Genomic DNA, 13,173 nt, shown 5'->3' with positions numbered 1-13,173 from the left:
CAGTGTTGGTGGTACTTCTCCAGTGCTTTGAGATGCCTGCTGTACATAGGCCATGTCTCTGAAGCTTATAGGAGGGTGGGTATCACTACTGCTCTGTAGACTATGAGCTTGGTGCCGGATTTGAGCTGCTGATCTTCCTCAGTCGACCGAAGGCTGCATTGACACACGGCGGTGTTGGACTTTGTCATCGACGTCTGCCCCTGTTGATATTAGCTTCCAAAGCATGGAAAATGGTCCACGTTGTCCAAGGCCTCATCGTGGATTTTGATAATCGGGGAACAGTGCTGCGTGGTGGAGAAAGGTTGGTAGAGGACCTTTGTCTTATGGATGTTTAGTGTAAGGCCCATGCTCTCGTACATTTTGGTGAAGGTGTTGACGATGGCTTGGAGTTCACCATCTTAAACATTGACTCCCTCCACCACCGGTCCACTGTGGCTGCAGTGTGTACCGTCTTCAGGATGTGGTTGGGAAAATGTTGAAGTCCATTATTAAAAAAGCAGTAGCAGGACATTTGGAAAAGCAAAATTCAGTCAGGCAGAGTCAGCATGGATTTATGAAGGGGAAGTCATGTTTGACAAATTTGCTGGAATTCTTTGAGGATGTAATGAACAGGGTGGATCAAGGGGAACCAGTGGATGTGGTGTATTTGGACTTCCAGAAGGCATTTGACAAGGTGCCACATAAAAGGTTACTGCACAAGATAAAAGTTTCTGGGGTTGGAGGTAATATATTGGTATGGATAGAGAATTGGCTAATTAACACAACAGAGAGTCGGGATAAATGGTTCATTCTCTGGTTGGCAACTAGTAACTAATGGGATCAGTGTTGGGACCCCAACTATTTACAATCTATATTAACGACTTGAAAGAAGGGACTGAGTGTAACGTAGCCAAGTTTGCTGATGATACAAAGATGGGAGGAAAAGCACTGTGTGAGGAGGACACGCAAAATCTACAAAAGGACATAGACAGGCTAAGTGAGTGGGCAAAAATTTGGCAGATGGAGTATAATTTTCAAAAGTGCGAGGTCATGCACTTTGGCAGAAAAAAATCAAAGAGCAAGTTATTATTTAAATGGAGAAAGATTGCCAAGTGCCGCAGTACAGCGGGACCTGGAGGTACTTGTGCATGAAACGCAAAAGGATAGTATGCAGGTACAGCAAGTGATTAAGAAGGCCAATGGAATCTTGGCCTTTATTGCAAAGGGGATGGAGTATAAAAGCAGGGAAGTCTTGCTACAGCTATGCAGGGTATTGGTGAGGCCACACCTGGAATACTGCGTGCAGTTTTGGTTTCCATATTTACGAAAGGATATACTAGCTTTGGAGGCAGTTCAGAGAAGGTTCACTAGGTTGATTCCGGGGATGAGGGGGTTGACGTATGAGGAAAGGTTGAGTAGGTTGGGCCTCTAGTCATTGGAATTCAGAAGAGTGAGAGGTGATCTTATCAACATGTATAAGATTATGAGGGGGCTTGACAGGGTGGATGCAGAGAGGATGCTTCCACTGATGGGGGAGACTAGAACTAGAGGGCATGATCTTAGAATAAGGGGCCGCCCATTTAAAAGTGAGATGAGGAAAAATTTCTTCTCTGATGTTTGTAAATCTGTGGAATTCGCTGCCTCAGAGAGCTGTGGAAGCTGGGACATTGAATAAATTTAAGACAGAAATAGACAGTTTCTTAAACGATAAAAGGATAAAGGGTTATGGGAAGCGGGCAGGGAGGTGGAACTGAGTCCATGATCAGATCAGCCATGCTTATTGAATGGAGGAGCAGGCTTGAGGGACCATATGGCCTACTCCTGTTCCTATTTCTTATGTTCTTATGCACTACAGCAACACATCAAGGCGTCTTTGACTGCACCTCTCAAACCCACGACCTCTACCACCTAGAAGAACAAGGGCCGCAGGCGCATGGGAACACCATCACTTGCAAGTTCCCCTCCAAGTTGCACATCATCCTGACTTGGAAATATATTGCCGTTTTTTTCATAGTTGTGGGTCAAATCCTGGAACTCCCTCCCTAGCAGCACTGTGGGAGTACCTTCACCACCCGGACTGCAACGGTTCAAGAAGGTAGCTCATCACCACCTTCTCGAGGGCAATTAGGAATGGGCACTAAATGCTGGCATTGTCAGCGATGCCCACATCCTGTAAACTAATAGAAAAAAAAAGCTGCGATACAGTTTCCTGGGCATCACTCATCCTCTTGCACATCATGGCTATTTTTAATGTGTGACCCTACACAGTGAGTGTTGGTAGGCTATTGAACTACAGATAGCATCACTGCCAAACCTTATCATGCTCTCGCCCAATATCAACATAGGTGAACTTTCAGCGTGATTAGGAACAGGAACTCTGGTCATGTTCTTCCCCTTAATCCAGGCCACTGAACAAATTGTGTCACTGCTTTCTCTGCAGATGAGATGAGCTAATTCAACACAGACTGAAGATGGAATCGAGACTTTCCTGATCTGTATGGCTCAACTACTCACTGTTTTAATCAATTAAGACATAGTGACCTCATAAAGTCACTCTTTTAGCCCATGGCATAGATAAAAATGGCTTGGCAAATGGTTTAGGAAGAGGGCGACTGGATTTGACGTTACCAAGGTCCAGGTTGCTGATTGGAGCGTGGTCAGGTACAGCAGGAGCAACGAGGTTGGGGTGCAGGAGCGGCGAGAGATTGCAGAGCGATGTGATTGGGGCCCAGGAGAGGCGTGAGTTCGGGGCCCAGAAGAGGCGAGGGCCCGGGGCAGCACGGGCCAGCCCACACTGCGATATGTGTGTGCACTAGGTCCGTGCAGCAGAGCTGGTCTCCAGTCGTCTTGGTTAATCCTTGCCACTGGACCAAGACCTAGCTCTGTCAAGCCCTGTTTGGTGGCTTGTATGCAATGGCCACCACACGTTAAAAAAAATCCACGCACAGGCATCTTCCATTCTTCAACATGTAGTTCGGGACCTGGAATATCAGGTCCTTCATTGAAACACCTGTGAACTCACCCTTTTTTGGCATGGAAGCAGGTCATCCTCGATATGGGGGACCGCCTATGATGAGTGGTGCATTGGCAGGTATATGGTTGGCAGCCAGTTACCAGTGGAGTACAACAAGGTTCAATGTTGGGGCCGCTGTTATTTATAATTTTTATAAATGATTAGAGGAAGGAATTCTGTCCAAATTTATGGACGATACTGAATTGAGATCAGTGACAAATGATGAATATCAAGGTGCACAAATTCAAAAGGATTGTGATAAGCTCGATCAATTAGCAGAGAAATGGCTGATCCAATTTAACACGGGAAACTGTAAGGTTATTAGATTTGACCGAGGGAAGGCTGATATGGATTATGTGCTAAATGGGAATCTACTTGCATTATCGGAGCAGGAGAGACATCTTTGGTGGGGGCGGGGTGGGTTATTGGACAAGTCACGATAACTATTAGCACAATGTTCCCTGGCTGTTTTTTTTAGTAAACAATGCTGCGATGCACAGCAGGAAGTATAACGTGTAAATCCAGAGGTAATTTTAAAACCCTGGTGAGACCATCTCTGGAGTATTATGTGCAATTTTGTTCTCTCTATTTAAAAAAGGATACTCAGATATTGGAGGGAGTACAGGGAAGAAGAGCTACATGCCTGATCCCAAGTCGTAAGTAAATGACGTATGAGGAAATATTGACCACCACACAATCTGAAAAGGGATTGTGGTAGCTAAGCTAAACCAAAAGGGACATTCTCATTTCTGTTGGCTGAATAATCCCATTACTCAATTACTGCCTTTCTGCAGCTCAGCATCACTCATTTGTTTGCCTGGAGATAAATGTCCGTAAAAGTATATTGGGGTTATTCAGACCATGGAAATGAGAAAGTCTCTTTTTAGTTATGGTGTAAGCAGATATTGCTTTAAATGAATCCTTTTCCAATTGTCTGATGCTACGTCTAAACAGTACAGAAGCAATACAAAATACTCCGCTTCACAGGTAAATAATGCACAGAATGTGACAGAAGCAAATCAGAACTACTGTTTCTGTTGGGCTGTATAAAATAGAAACCAATATACTTCTATAGATATATCTCCCTGGCTGACAGTTGAGTGATGCAGAGGTGCAGAGACCCAGTAATGGAGTGGGGTTATTCAGACCATGGAAATGAGAAAGTCCCTTTTTGGTTATTACGTGAGCAAACATAGCTATAAATTAAGCCCTTTATAGATTGTCTGATGCAACACCTAAACAAAAGTACAGGAATGACTTCAGTCTTTTCGAGTGGGACCCATGTCCCACTCGAAAAGACTGAAGTCATTCATGTTCCATGAGGCAGTTTCTGTAGTTATAGTGTCCTGTTTAAAACATAATTTTGCTCCATATTCTGAAACCATGCTCCATATATTTATATCTTTTAATATTTAACACTTCGTTGTGCAATTATTATCCTATGCTCATTTTTGTACTTATGTTAGAAAAGTGCGAACACGAAGGTGTTAATCCAAGCGCTCATTTGCCTTGAACTATGGTAGGGTGCATTTGGATGTTTGAAAGTGTTCTTAATTTGCCGTTTGACATTTAGATCCATGAATTTGTTTTTGTTTTCTGTTTGCTGTTCAGTTGATGAAGTGGATGCAGATGGTCCAGAATTTCAAACACACGGCAAAATTGGAGCCAAGAAACAACGGAAATTGGAAGAGAAAGAACAGCGAAAAGTACAAAGAGAGGTTAGAAGCGATTGTTTTTAATAACAAAAGGTGTAAAGTGTGAATGCTTTCTTTCTTCAGTTCTATCACTTGTATTTTATTAGCCAATTGACATTGTATTATTTATTTTAGGTTCATGACCTATTGAGCAAGTGATGCAAATAGTACTATAGCAAAGTGTAAACTATGCATTAAAAACATGCACTTTACGCAGGTTCCCTTAAATGCTCAGTTGGTAAGTGCTTGTGCAGTGTAAAAGCAGAGTTGCAGAAGCAAAGATCTCCAGGTTCAGTGCCTGATCTGTGACTAGTTTGCTGACCTCAGTGAGGGCAATGATGAAGGCACTAAAGCTGGTCTTGGTGTCTGTGAGCCATGAAAAAGAAAAGTCAGCTTACTTCTATCCAAGATATTGCTGGATGGCAGTTAGACCTGGGAACCCTGCCCAGTATTATCTCCGCCTTTCTTTTGGAGCTCAGGGACGCTAAGACCAATTATGACTTTCACCCGCCCCCTCCCCACAAACCAGCTGTTGTAAAGTGCTTCAATAGTTTAGGTCGTGGGACTACCTTATCCCAGTAGCAGAATCATGGATGTATTTTTTTTTGTGAATCTACGATTCTGTCCTTGTGAGCCTCTGGTACTAGAGTAAACGTGGTGAGTTGGTGCAAAGAGCAGCTCTGCCACAATCCAAGTTAAGCAAACACTGATGTAAAACCACCTACAGACGTGAGTTTAAATCCCAGCAGCTGGGGAATTTAATTTCAGTTAATTAAATAAATCTGGAATAAAACCACCGGATTGTTGTTAAAAACCCATCTAGTTCACTAATGTCCTTTTTAGGGAAGGAAATCTGCCATCCTTACCTGGACTGACTTATATGTGACTCCAGACCCACAACATTGAGGTTGACTCTTAACTGCTCTCTGAAATGACCTAGAATGCCGCTCAGTTGTATAAAGCAGCTCACCACCACAGGGCAATTAGGGACAGGGAATAAATGCTGGCCTTGCCAGCGACGCCCACATCCCGTGAATGAATAAAAAAAAGACCGCTTTTCTTATCTTCTGTGTTCTTGTAAGATGTTTTGACTCACTGTTTAGAGTCTTCCTCTGCCTCTTAATGGGTTTCAATCCCAGGGGAATAATTTACATGCAATGTGGAAAAAATAGGGCAGTGAGACTACCCTATTAATTTGGTTTAAGCAAGTATTTTAGGTCAACAGTTTTACAAAAAGAGAGAGTCCTATTATAAGCACGTTGGACAATGTTTAGCAGCCCTTTAGAAGAACAAGTGGTACACTGCACCTGTTCCAATTGGGTGAGAGAGAGGATATTGCATTAGTATTCGACTATGATGCAAGGTCAATTTAGTAAAAGAAAAGGTTGTTAAAAACTTTCACAACATAATTGCCTTTATGTGCCTAAAATAGGGAAATGGGGACGGCAGGGTGACTACTCTGTTAATGAATAATTAATTATTTTCTGTGCCCAAACTTATAATAGCATGCAATACTGTTGAAAACTCATCTGGAACTTTGCATTTTCAGTCTCTTGGGTCACTTTTAATTTAAAAAAAAATACAAGAATGCACAGCAGGTTCATCAACATTGATAAAGAGAAAAGACAGATTAATGTCTTGCATCAAGAACATTTGTTAGAATACTTTCACTTTTTTGCCTGTCTGCTAAACTAATTTCAAGTTCCCAGCTTGTAACACTAACCTAGATTTTTCATCATGTCCTTCTACTGAAGACCCCTCAAAAATGTGTCTTACTGGAGACCATTTTTACTGGGGAAACTGCAATAAAGTCAACAGGCTAGCAAAATGGAAGCCAGTGTCGCTATCCACCGGCGTCGCTATCCACCGGCATCAACACTAGGTTACTTAATATTATTACAGCCAGAGAATTCAGTTGATCAGCTATTGGACTGTATCCCTTTATACGTAACAAAATGAAGTTTCCTTTGGATAGTAATAAAGCAGATTCCGCTATAGTTGTCGTTTTATTGTACCTGTAATCTATAATGTCATAACATCTACAGAAGTAAGTGAGGTGGTTTTCCAATGTGTACTAAGGAAACACTGTGCGAGAAAAACCTGATCAATCAAATTCAGCATATAGTTCAGCTATGATGAGCTTTGAAGTAATTTGAGTCTGAATTGATCTGGCTCTGATCTATTCCAATTTTATTGTATTTCACTTAAAGGCTGAAGAAGCAGATCGAGAGGAACGCCGAAAATTGCAGCTCAAGATAGATGAAGACAGAAAAAAAGACGAGGAACGATTACGACTTCAAGAGGAGAGAAAAGTACGTCTACTGTTTTGTTTTGTTGTTTCCAGGTGACTGTTTCTTCATGGTGCACGAGTCTGGCAAATAATAAATGTACTTACCTTAGGCAAAAAAATATCTGGTGGTTAAAACCTTTCTTCTGCAGTGCAGAGAGACAAAAAGAGCAGCTGTGAAACCACATTTACGTTAATGGGGACTGGTTTGGATTGTCAGCATGTTGGAGCAAAAATATGCAGCATCCATTTTAGCTGCATCACTGTGGCGAGGGACAATTGGCAGTTTACTGTCACACTTAATAATAACAACTTTTATTTATATAGCACCTTTAATGTAGTAAAACATCCCAAGGCGCTTCACAACCGTGTTACAGACAAACAGATAAATTTGACACCGAGCCACAGAAGAAATTAAGGCAGATGATCAAAAGCTTATTTAAAGAAGTAGGTTTTAACGAGCGTCTTAAAGGAGGAAAGAGAGGTAGAGAGGCGGAGAGCTTTAGGGAAGGAGCTCCAGAGCTTAGGGCCCAGGCAGCTGAAGGCATGGCCACTGGTTGAGCAGTTAAAATGAGGGATGTTCAAGAGGCCAGAATTTGAGGAGCGCAGACATCTTGTGGGATTGTGAGGCTGAAAAAGATTACAGAGATGGGGAAGGGCAAGTCCATGCAGAGATTTGTAAACAAGGATGAGAATTTTGAAATCGAGGCGTTGTTTAACTGGGAGCCAATGTAGGTCAGAAAGCACTGGGGTGAGGGGTGATCTTGATTTGGTGCGGGTTAGTACACGCTGCTGAGTTTTAGATGACTTCAAGTTTACAAAGGCATGAATGAGGGTTTCAGCAGCAAAAGAGCTGAGGCAGGGGGCGGAGGCGGGCAATGTTACGGAGGTGGAAAAAGGCGGTTTTAGTTATGCCGCTGATATGTGGCTGAAAACTCATTTCAGGGTCAAATATGATGCCTCGGTTGCAAATAGTCTTGCTCACCCTCAGATTGATGCTAGGGAGAGGTGGGGACCAAAGATAATGGCTTCGGTCTTCCCAATATTTAATTGGAGAAAATTTTTGCTCATTCAGTACTGGGTGTCGGACAAGCAATCTGACAATTTAGATACCAAGCAGGGGTCAAAAGAAGTGGTGGAGAGGTAGAGCTGGGTATCATCTGTGTACATGTGGAAACTGACTCGGATGATATCGTCAAGGGGCAGCATATAGATGAGAAATACGAGGGGGCCAAGGACAGATCCTTGGGGGACACCAGAGGTAATGATGTGGGAGTGGGAGAAGAAGCCATTGCTGGAGATTTTCTGGTTACGATTAGATAGATAAGAATGGAACCAGGCGAGTGCAGTCCCACCCAGCTGGACATTGGTGGAGAGGCGTTGGAGGAGGATGGAGTGGTTAACTGTTCAAAGGCTGCAAATAGGTCCAGAAGGATGAGGAGGGATAGTTTACCTTTGTCACAGTCACAAAGGATGTCATTTGTAACTTTAATGAGAGCAATTTCGGTACTGTGGCAGGGGCGAAAACCAGATTGAAGGGATTCACACATTGAATTCATGGAAAGATGATCACAGATTTGGGAGGCACCAACATGTTCAAGTACTTTGGACAGAAAAAGGAGGTTGGAGATGGAGCGATAGCTAACAAGCAAAGTAGGAGAGGAACTGGAGAGTTGAAGAGTGGGTGAATAATCTAGCAAGACCTGTGCTGCACAAGAGATCGAGGGAGTTCATGTCCTGGATAAGAAAATCCCTTTTTGGAAATGGAAGAGGTCTGGTTAAGGCAGTGTGCTGGTGTATAGACTATCTGTACCATGAAATGCTACGGTATGAGTGCCTGTAACCAACATTCCCCCTAAGAGGCGCATTGCACGGCCGTGCATCAATCGGGAGGTCCTGCGCAGGCTGCTCACAAGCTGCTGGAAAATACTGCGCATACGCGGCCATGTGGTAAATTTAAAGGGACCACGCACGAAAAAAAATTAGAGGGAACATTGCCTGTAACTGATAAGCAAACCAACTTTGTGGACAATCAAAGGCAGGAAGGGTGTTAAATGGAACAAGATGCTTCCCGAAAGGGGAGAATGGAAAAATTGAACGGGGGTTCAGTCTTGGCGTGCTCGCTCATATCTCTTAGAAGCTGCCTCAGTCGACAGCATTTGGGGAAATGGTGTCGACACAAGGATAATCGAAAGAGTGGAGAAAGTAGAAAGCAGGTGAGACGAAGGGTGGCAATGGGGAAACTGTCTTCAATGAAGTATATGTTTGGCATGGTTTGAACTTTGGAGTAGATTCTTAATTGATCCAACTATGACCTAATACATTTTAGTTTTCAAAGCTGCATCTATCTGGATACAGGTAATGCAGGTGGCCAGTTGACGTAAGTATAGCATAGAACACGTCTTTTTAGGAAGAGAAAAAGATCATAGTCTTGAACTTATCCATTTTCGATTAATCTCAGATACCGTCTCAAGATATCCCTGCACACGCACACACTGGCACGGGTGCATGTACACTTGCACATATTCGCGCAGAGTTGCTTTTACTACCCATTCATATTATTCAGCGTTGTTCCCCAGTGGTTTGATGTGTGTTTGTATCAAAAATATCATTTAAATCATAAATGAAGCTGCACTGTTTGTTGACGGAATTGTCAGGTTGTAGATTTAAGGGCAATGGGCAATACAAAAATTTGCCAGATAGATGTCAGTTCCTCTTTTATATATGTGATGACTATTCAACTATTTATTTTGAAAATCACGTTGACATTTAAGTTGCAGTGCTTTTTTTTAATGCTTTAACAAAAAAGATAGAGGCTACATAGTGATGTACTGTTCTGGTATTTTTTAAAGTCTATTAAAAAAACATAGCGTAGATTTTTATTTCTGATCAATTTGTTTATATCAAAATTAAAACTCTCCAGTAAAGTATGACAAAAGTGCTTTTTTTTTTGTATGGCCTTTGCATCCATTTTTGTTCTTGTGTCTGTTAGTGGAGGCGGACAATACCCACAGTTTTGCAACTGCCACAAGTGGTATGATTCTGAGTAGGTGGTGCTGTGAGCACCTTGGTTATAATACGTAGGTCAGCAGCAATGTTTCCAAGTACTCTAATGACCCAACATCAAACCACTCAATGTGGGAGATATTTTACAGCTACAGTAAATTGGAGGAAGTTAGTTAATTCATTTGCTTAACTTTTTTAGAATAGGATCTTTAAAATGTCTAGGATATTGCTTCATAACCAGAATTATTACAGCCCCACTCCAGACATTTAAGCACATAATCTGGATTGGCACTCCAGTGCAGTACTGAGGGAGTGCTGCATTTTCTGTGGTGCCGTCTTTTGGATGAGACATTAAACTGAGATCTTGACTGCTCTCTCAGGTGAATGTAAAAGGTCCCATGTCGTTATTCAAAGAAGAGCATGGGGTGTTCTCTGTTACCTGGCCACTCAACCAGCATTACTACTCAGATTATCACATAATTGCTCTCAATGCTCTCATCATAAGCAGTCCCTCGGAATCGAGGAAGACTTGCTTCCACTCTTAGAATGAGTCCTTAGGTGGCTGTACAGTCCAATACGAGGGCCACAGTCCCTGCCATAGGTGGGACAGACAGTCGTTGAGGATAAGAGATGGTGGGACAGGTTTGCTGTACGTTCTTTCCGCTGCCTGCGCTTGTTTTCTGCGATGCGACTCGAGGTGCTCAGCGCCCTCCCGGATGCATTTCCTTCACTTAGGGTGGTCTTTGGCCAGGGACTCCCAGGTGTCGGTGGGGATGTTGCACTTTATCCTTGAGGGTATCCTTGTAATGTTTCCTTTGTCCACCTTTGGCTCGTTTGCCATGAAGGAATTCCGAGTAGAGCGCTTGCTTTGGGAGTCTCGTGTCTGGCATGCGGAAAATGTGGCCTGCCCAGCGTAGCTGATCAAGTGTGGTCAGTGCTTCAATGCTGGGCATGTTGGCCTGATCGAGGACACGAATGTTGGTTCGTTTATCCTCCCAGGGGATTTGTAGTATCTTGCGGAGCCATCGTTGATGGTATTTCTCCAGCGACTTGAGGTGTCTACTGTAAATGGTCCATATATCTGAGCCATACAGGAGGGCGGGTATGACTACAGCCCTGTAGACCATGAGCTTGGTGGAAAATTTGAGGGCCTGGTCTTCGAACACTCTTTTCCTCAGGCGGCTGAAGGCTGCATTGATGCACTGGAGGCGGTGTTGAATCTCCTCATCAATGTCTGCTTTTGTTGATAAGAGGCTCCTGAGGTATGGAAAATGGTCCACGTTGTCCAGGTCCGCACCGTGGATCTTGATGACTGGGGGACAGTGCTGTGCGGCAAGGACAGCCTGGTGGGGGACCTTTGTCTTACGGATGTTTAGCGTAAGGCCCATGCTTTCATACGCCTCAGTAAATACGTCAACTATGTCCTGGAGTTCAGCCTGTGTGTGCACAGACGCAGGCCTCGCCGCGTACTGTAGCTCGCGACAGAGGTTGGGGTGGTCTTGGACCTGGCTTGGATACGGCGAAGGTTGAACAGCTTCCTACTGGTTGTGTAGTTTAGTTCCACACCAGCGGGGAGCTTGTTAACCGTGAGGTGGAGCATGGCAGCGACGAAAATTTGAGAAGAGGGTTGGGGCGATGACGCTGCCCTGTTTAACCCTGGTCCGGACATGGATTGGGTCTGTGATGGATCTGTTGGTAAGGATCACGGCCTGCATGTTGTCGTGGAGCAGGTGGAGGATGTTGACGAATCTTTGGGGGCATCCGAAACGGAGGAGGACGCTCCATAGATCATCATGGTTGACAGTGTCAGAGGTCGAAGAAGGCCATGTATAAGGGCTGGCGCTGTTCCCTGCATTTTTCTTGCAGCTGTCACGCTGCAAAAATCGTGTCTGTTGTGCCCCTAGGGGACGAAATCCACATTAGTGCTCAATGCTCTATGTGGCACTTCTCTGTGCAAATTGGCTGCTGCATTTCCATTACAACAGGGACACCTCAAAAGTACTTAATTGGCTGTTTAGTTTGGGAGGTTGTGAAAGGCTCTCTATAAATGCGTTTGTTTGTTCGTATTCACAATGTAGAACAGCAGTATCTTTGATATAAAAGTGGACTTGACGATTGTATTTGTTAGAATTTGAATTAAACTTTCCCTTAATGTTTGAATAAAGATTCCCCACCCATTTAGACTTTTAAGAGCGTTATTTTTGACATCATGGCATTCATTTTGAAATTAAAATTTTGTTGATTTTTTTAAAATGTTGGAGTGGAATTAATAGCTTAAGGGAAAATGCTGCACTTCTTTTAACTTACAAATATAGTGTTAATAAGAACTTGGTAACATTTCTGTTAAAGCCCTTCCATAATGTAATTTTGATTCATACAGGAGTGTTCTGCTCCTGTAATGCAGTGCATAATTTTAATTTCCTGTGTAGACAATCATAAAAACTTTATGATCTGTCGTCAAAATCTTTTTTTTTAAGCACAAGGCTGCTTCCTTCCTGTACTGTGACACAGGGGCACCACTTGCCAGACAGAATGGCAGTTGCCTGTGGTAATGATAAATGCCAACTCCAGTGGTCTACAGCCTTATTGTAACTTAACTGTTGAGTTGTGTAGGAAGCTGCCAATATTACCCACCCTGCTGTTAGAAGCTGTGCCAATTTTTCTATCTCACCTCACAGCTACTCCAGTGTTATTTTTTCCATTTATTTCCTGATGTTTCCCTTGTCGTAATAGTAATTTGTATTTTTTTTTAATTAACTTCTTGAATGGAGCATCATTTTTGTGAGGGGTAATAGTAGTTCGCGACATTAGAAATTTAGAAAGTACAAAATTTCAGTGCTGTCTGACAATATTTTGAATATAGCTGGTCAGCAGAGCTGTTTAACAAAGGGATCAAGTTTCCGCTTTGGGAGCAATCAGGAACTTACCTCCAAAATGCACTTGCAATTGCGCTGGTTAGGTTACAGTTCAAGTTTCCACAAATTAATTTGCATAATCGCACGTAAAATCTTCCATGAACCAGCACAGTTGGGCATTGCAATAGAATTCTTAATTTATTTTTTTTATTAAAAAGCATTCCTTGATGTATTTAAGAGTGGTATTAATACATTTTATTAATACAGCTGAAAATGGGTTTATCACCAAAACGAAGCATTTTAATAAGGGTGCCCAGTCCTCTATCTGAATCACCTAAT

The 13,173-nt window shown here is 42.9% G+C and overlaps 1 protein-coding gene across 2 annotated transcripts in view; it reads left to right on the top strand.

Moving 5' to 3' along the window:
- Positions 1-13,173, top strand: part of LOC139229947 (DDRGK domain-containing protein 1) — a 132,394-nt gene that overhangs the window by 85,347 nt on the left and 33,874 nt on the right. For both annotated transcript variants that reach the window (XM_070861609.1, XM_070861619.1), the window contains exons 3-4: positions 4,604-4,710; positions 6,897-6,998. In XM_070861609.1, coding sequence (XP_070717710.1) covers positions 4,604-4,710; positions 6,897-6,998 — 209 coding nt within the window. The remainder of the gene's footprint in view (positions 1-4,603; positions 4,711-6,896; positions 6,999-13,173) is intronic.

Source organism: Pristiophorus japonicus, chromosome 2, assembly GCF_044704955.1.
Source record: "Pristiophorus japonicus isolate sPriJap1 chromosome 2, sPriJap1.hap1, whole genome shotgun sequence".
Taxonomy (NCBI): Eukaryota; Metazoa; Chordata; class Chondrichthyes; family Pristiophoridae; genus Pristiophorus; species Pristiophorus japonicus.
The sequence above is the reverse complement of the archived record's forward strand: the minus strand, read 5'-3'. Positions and strand labels throughout refer to the sequence as shown.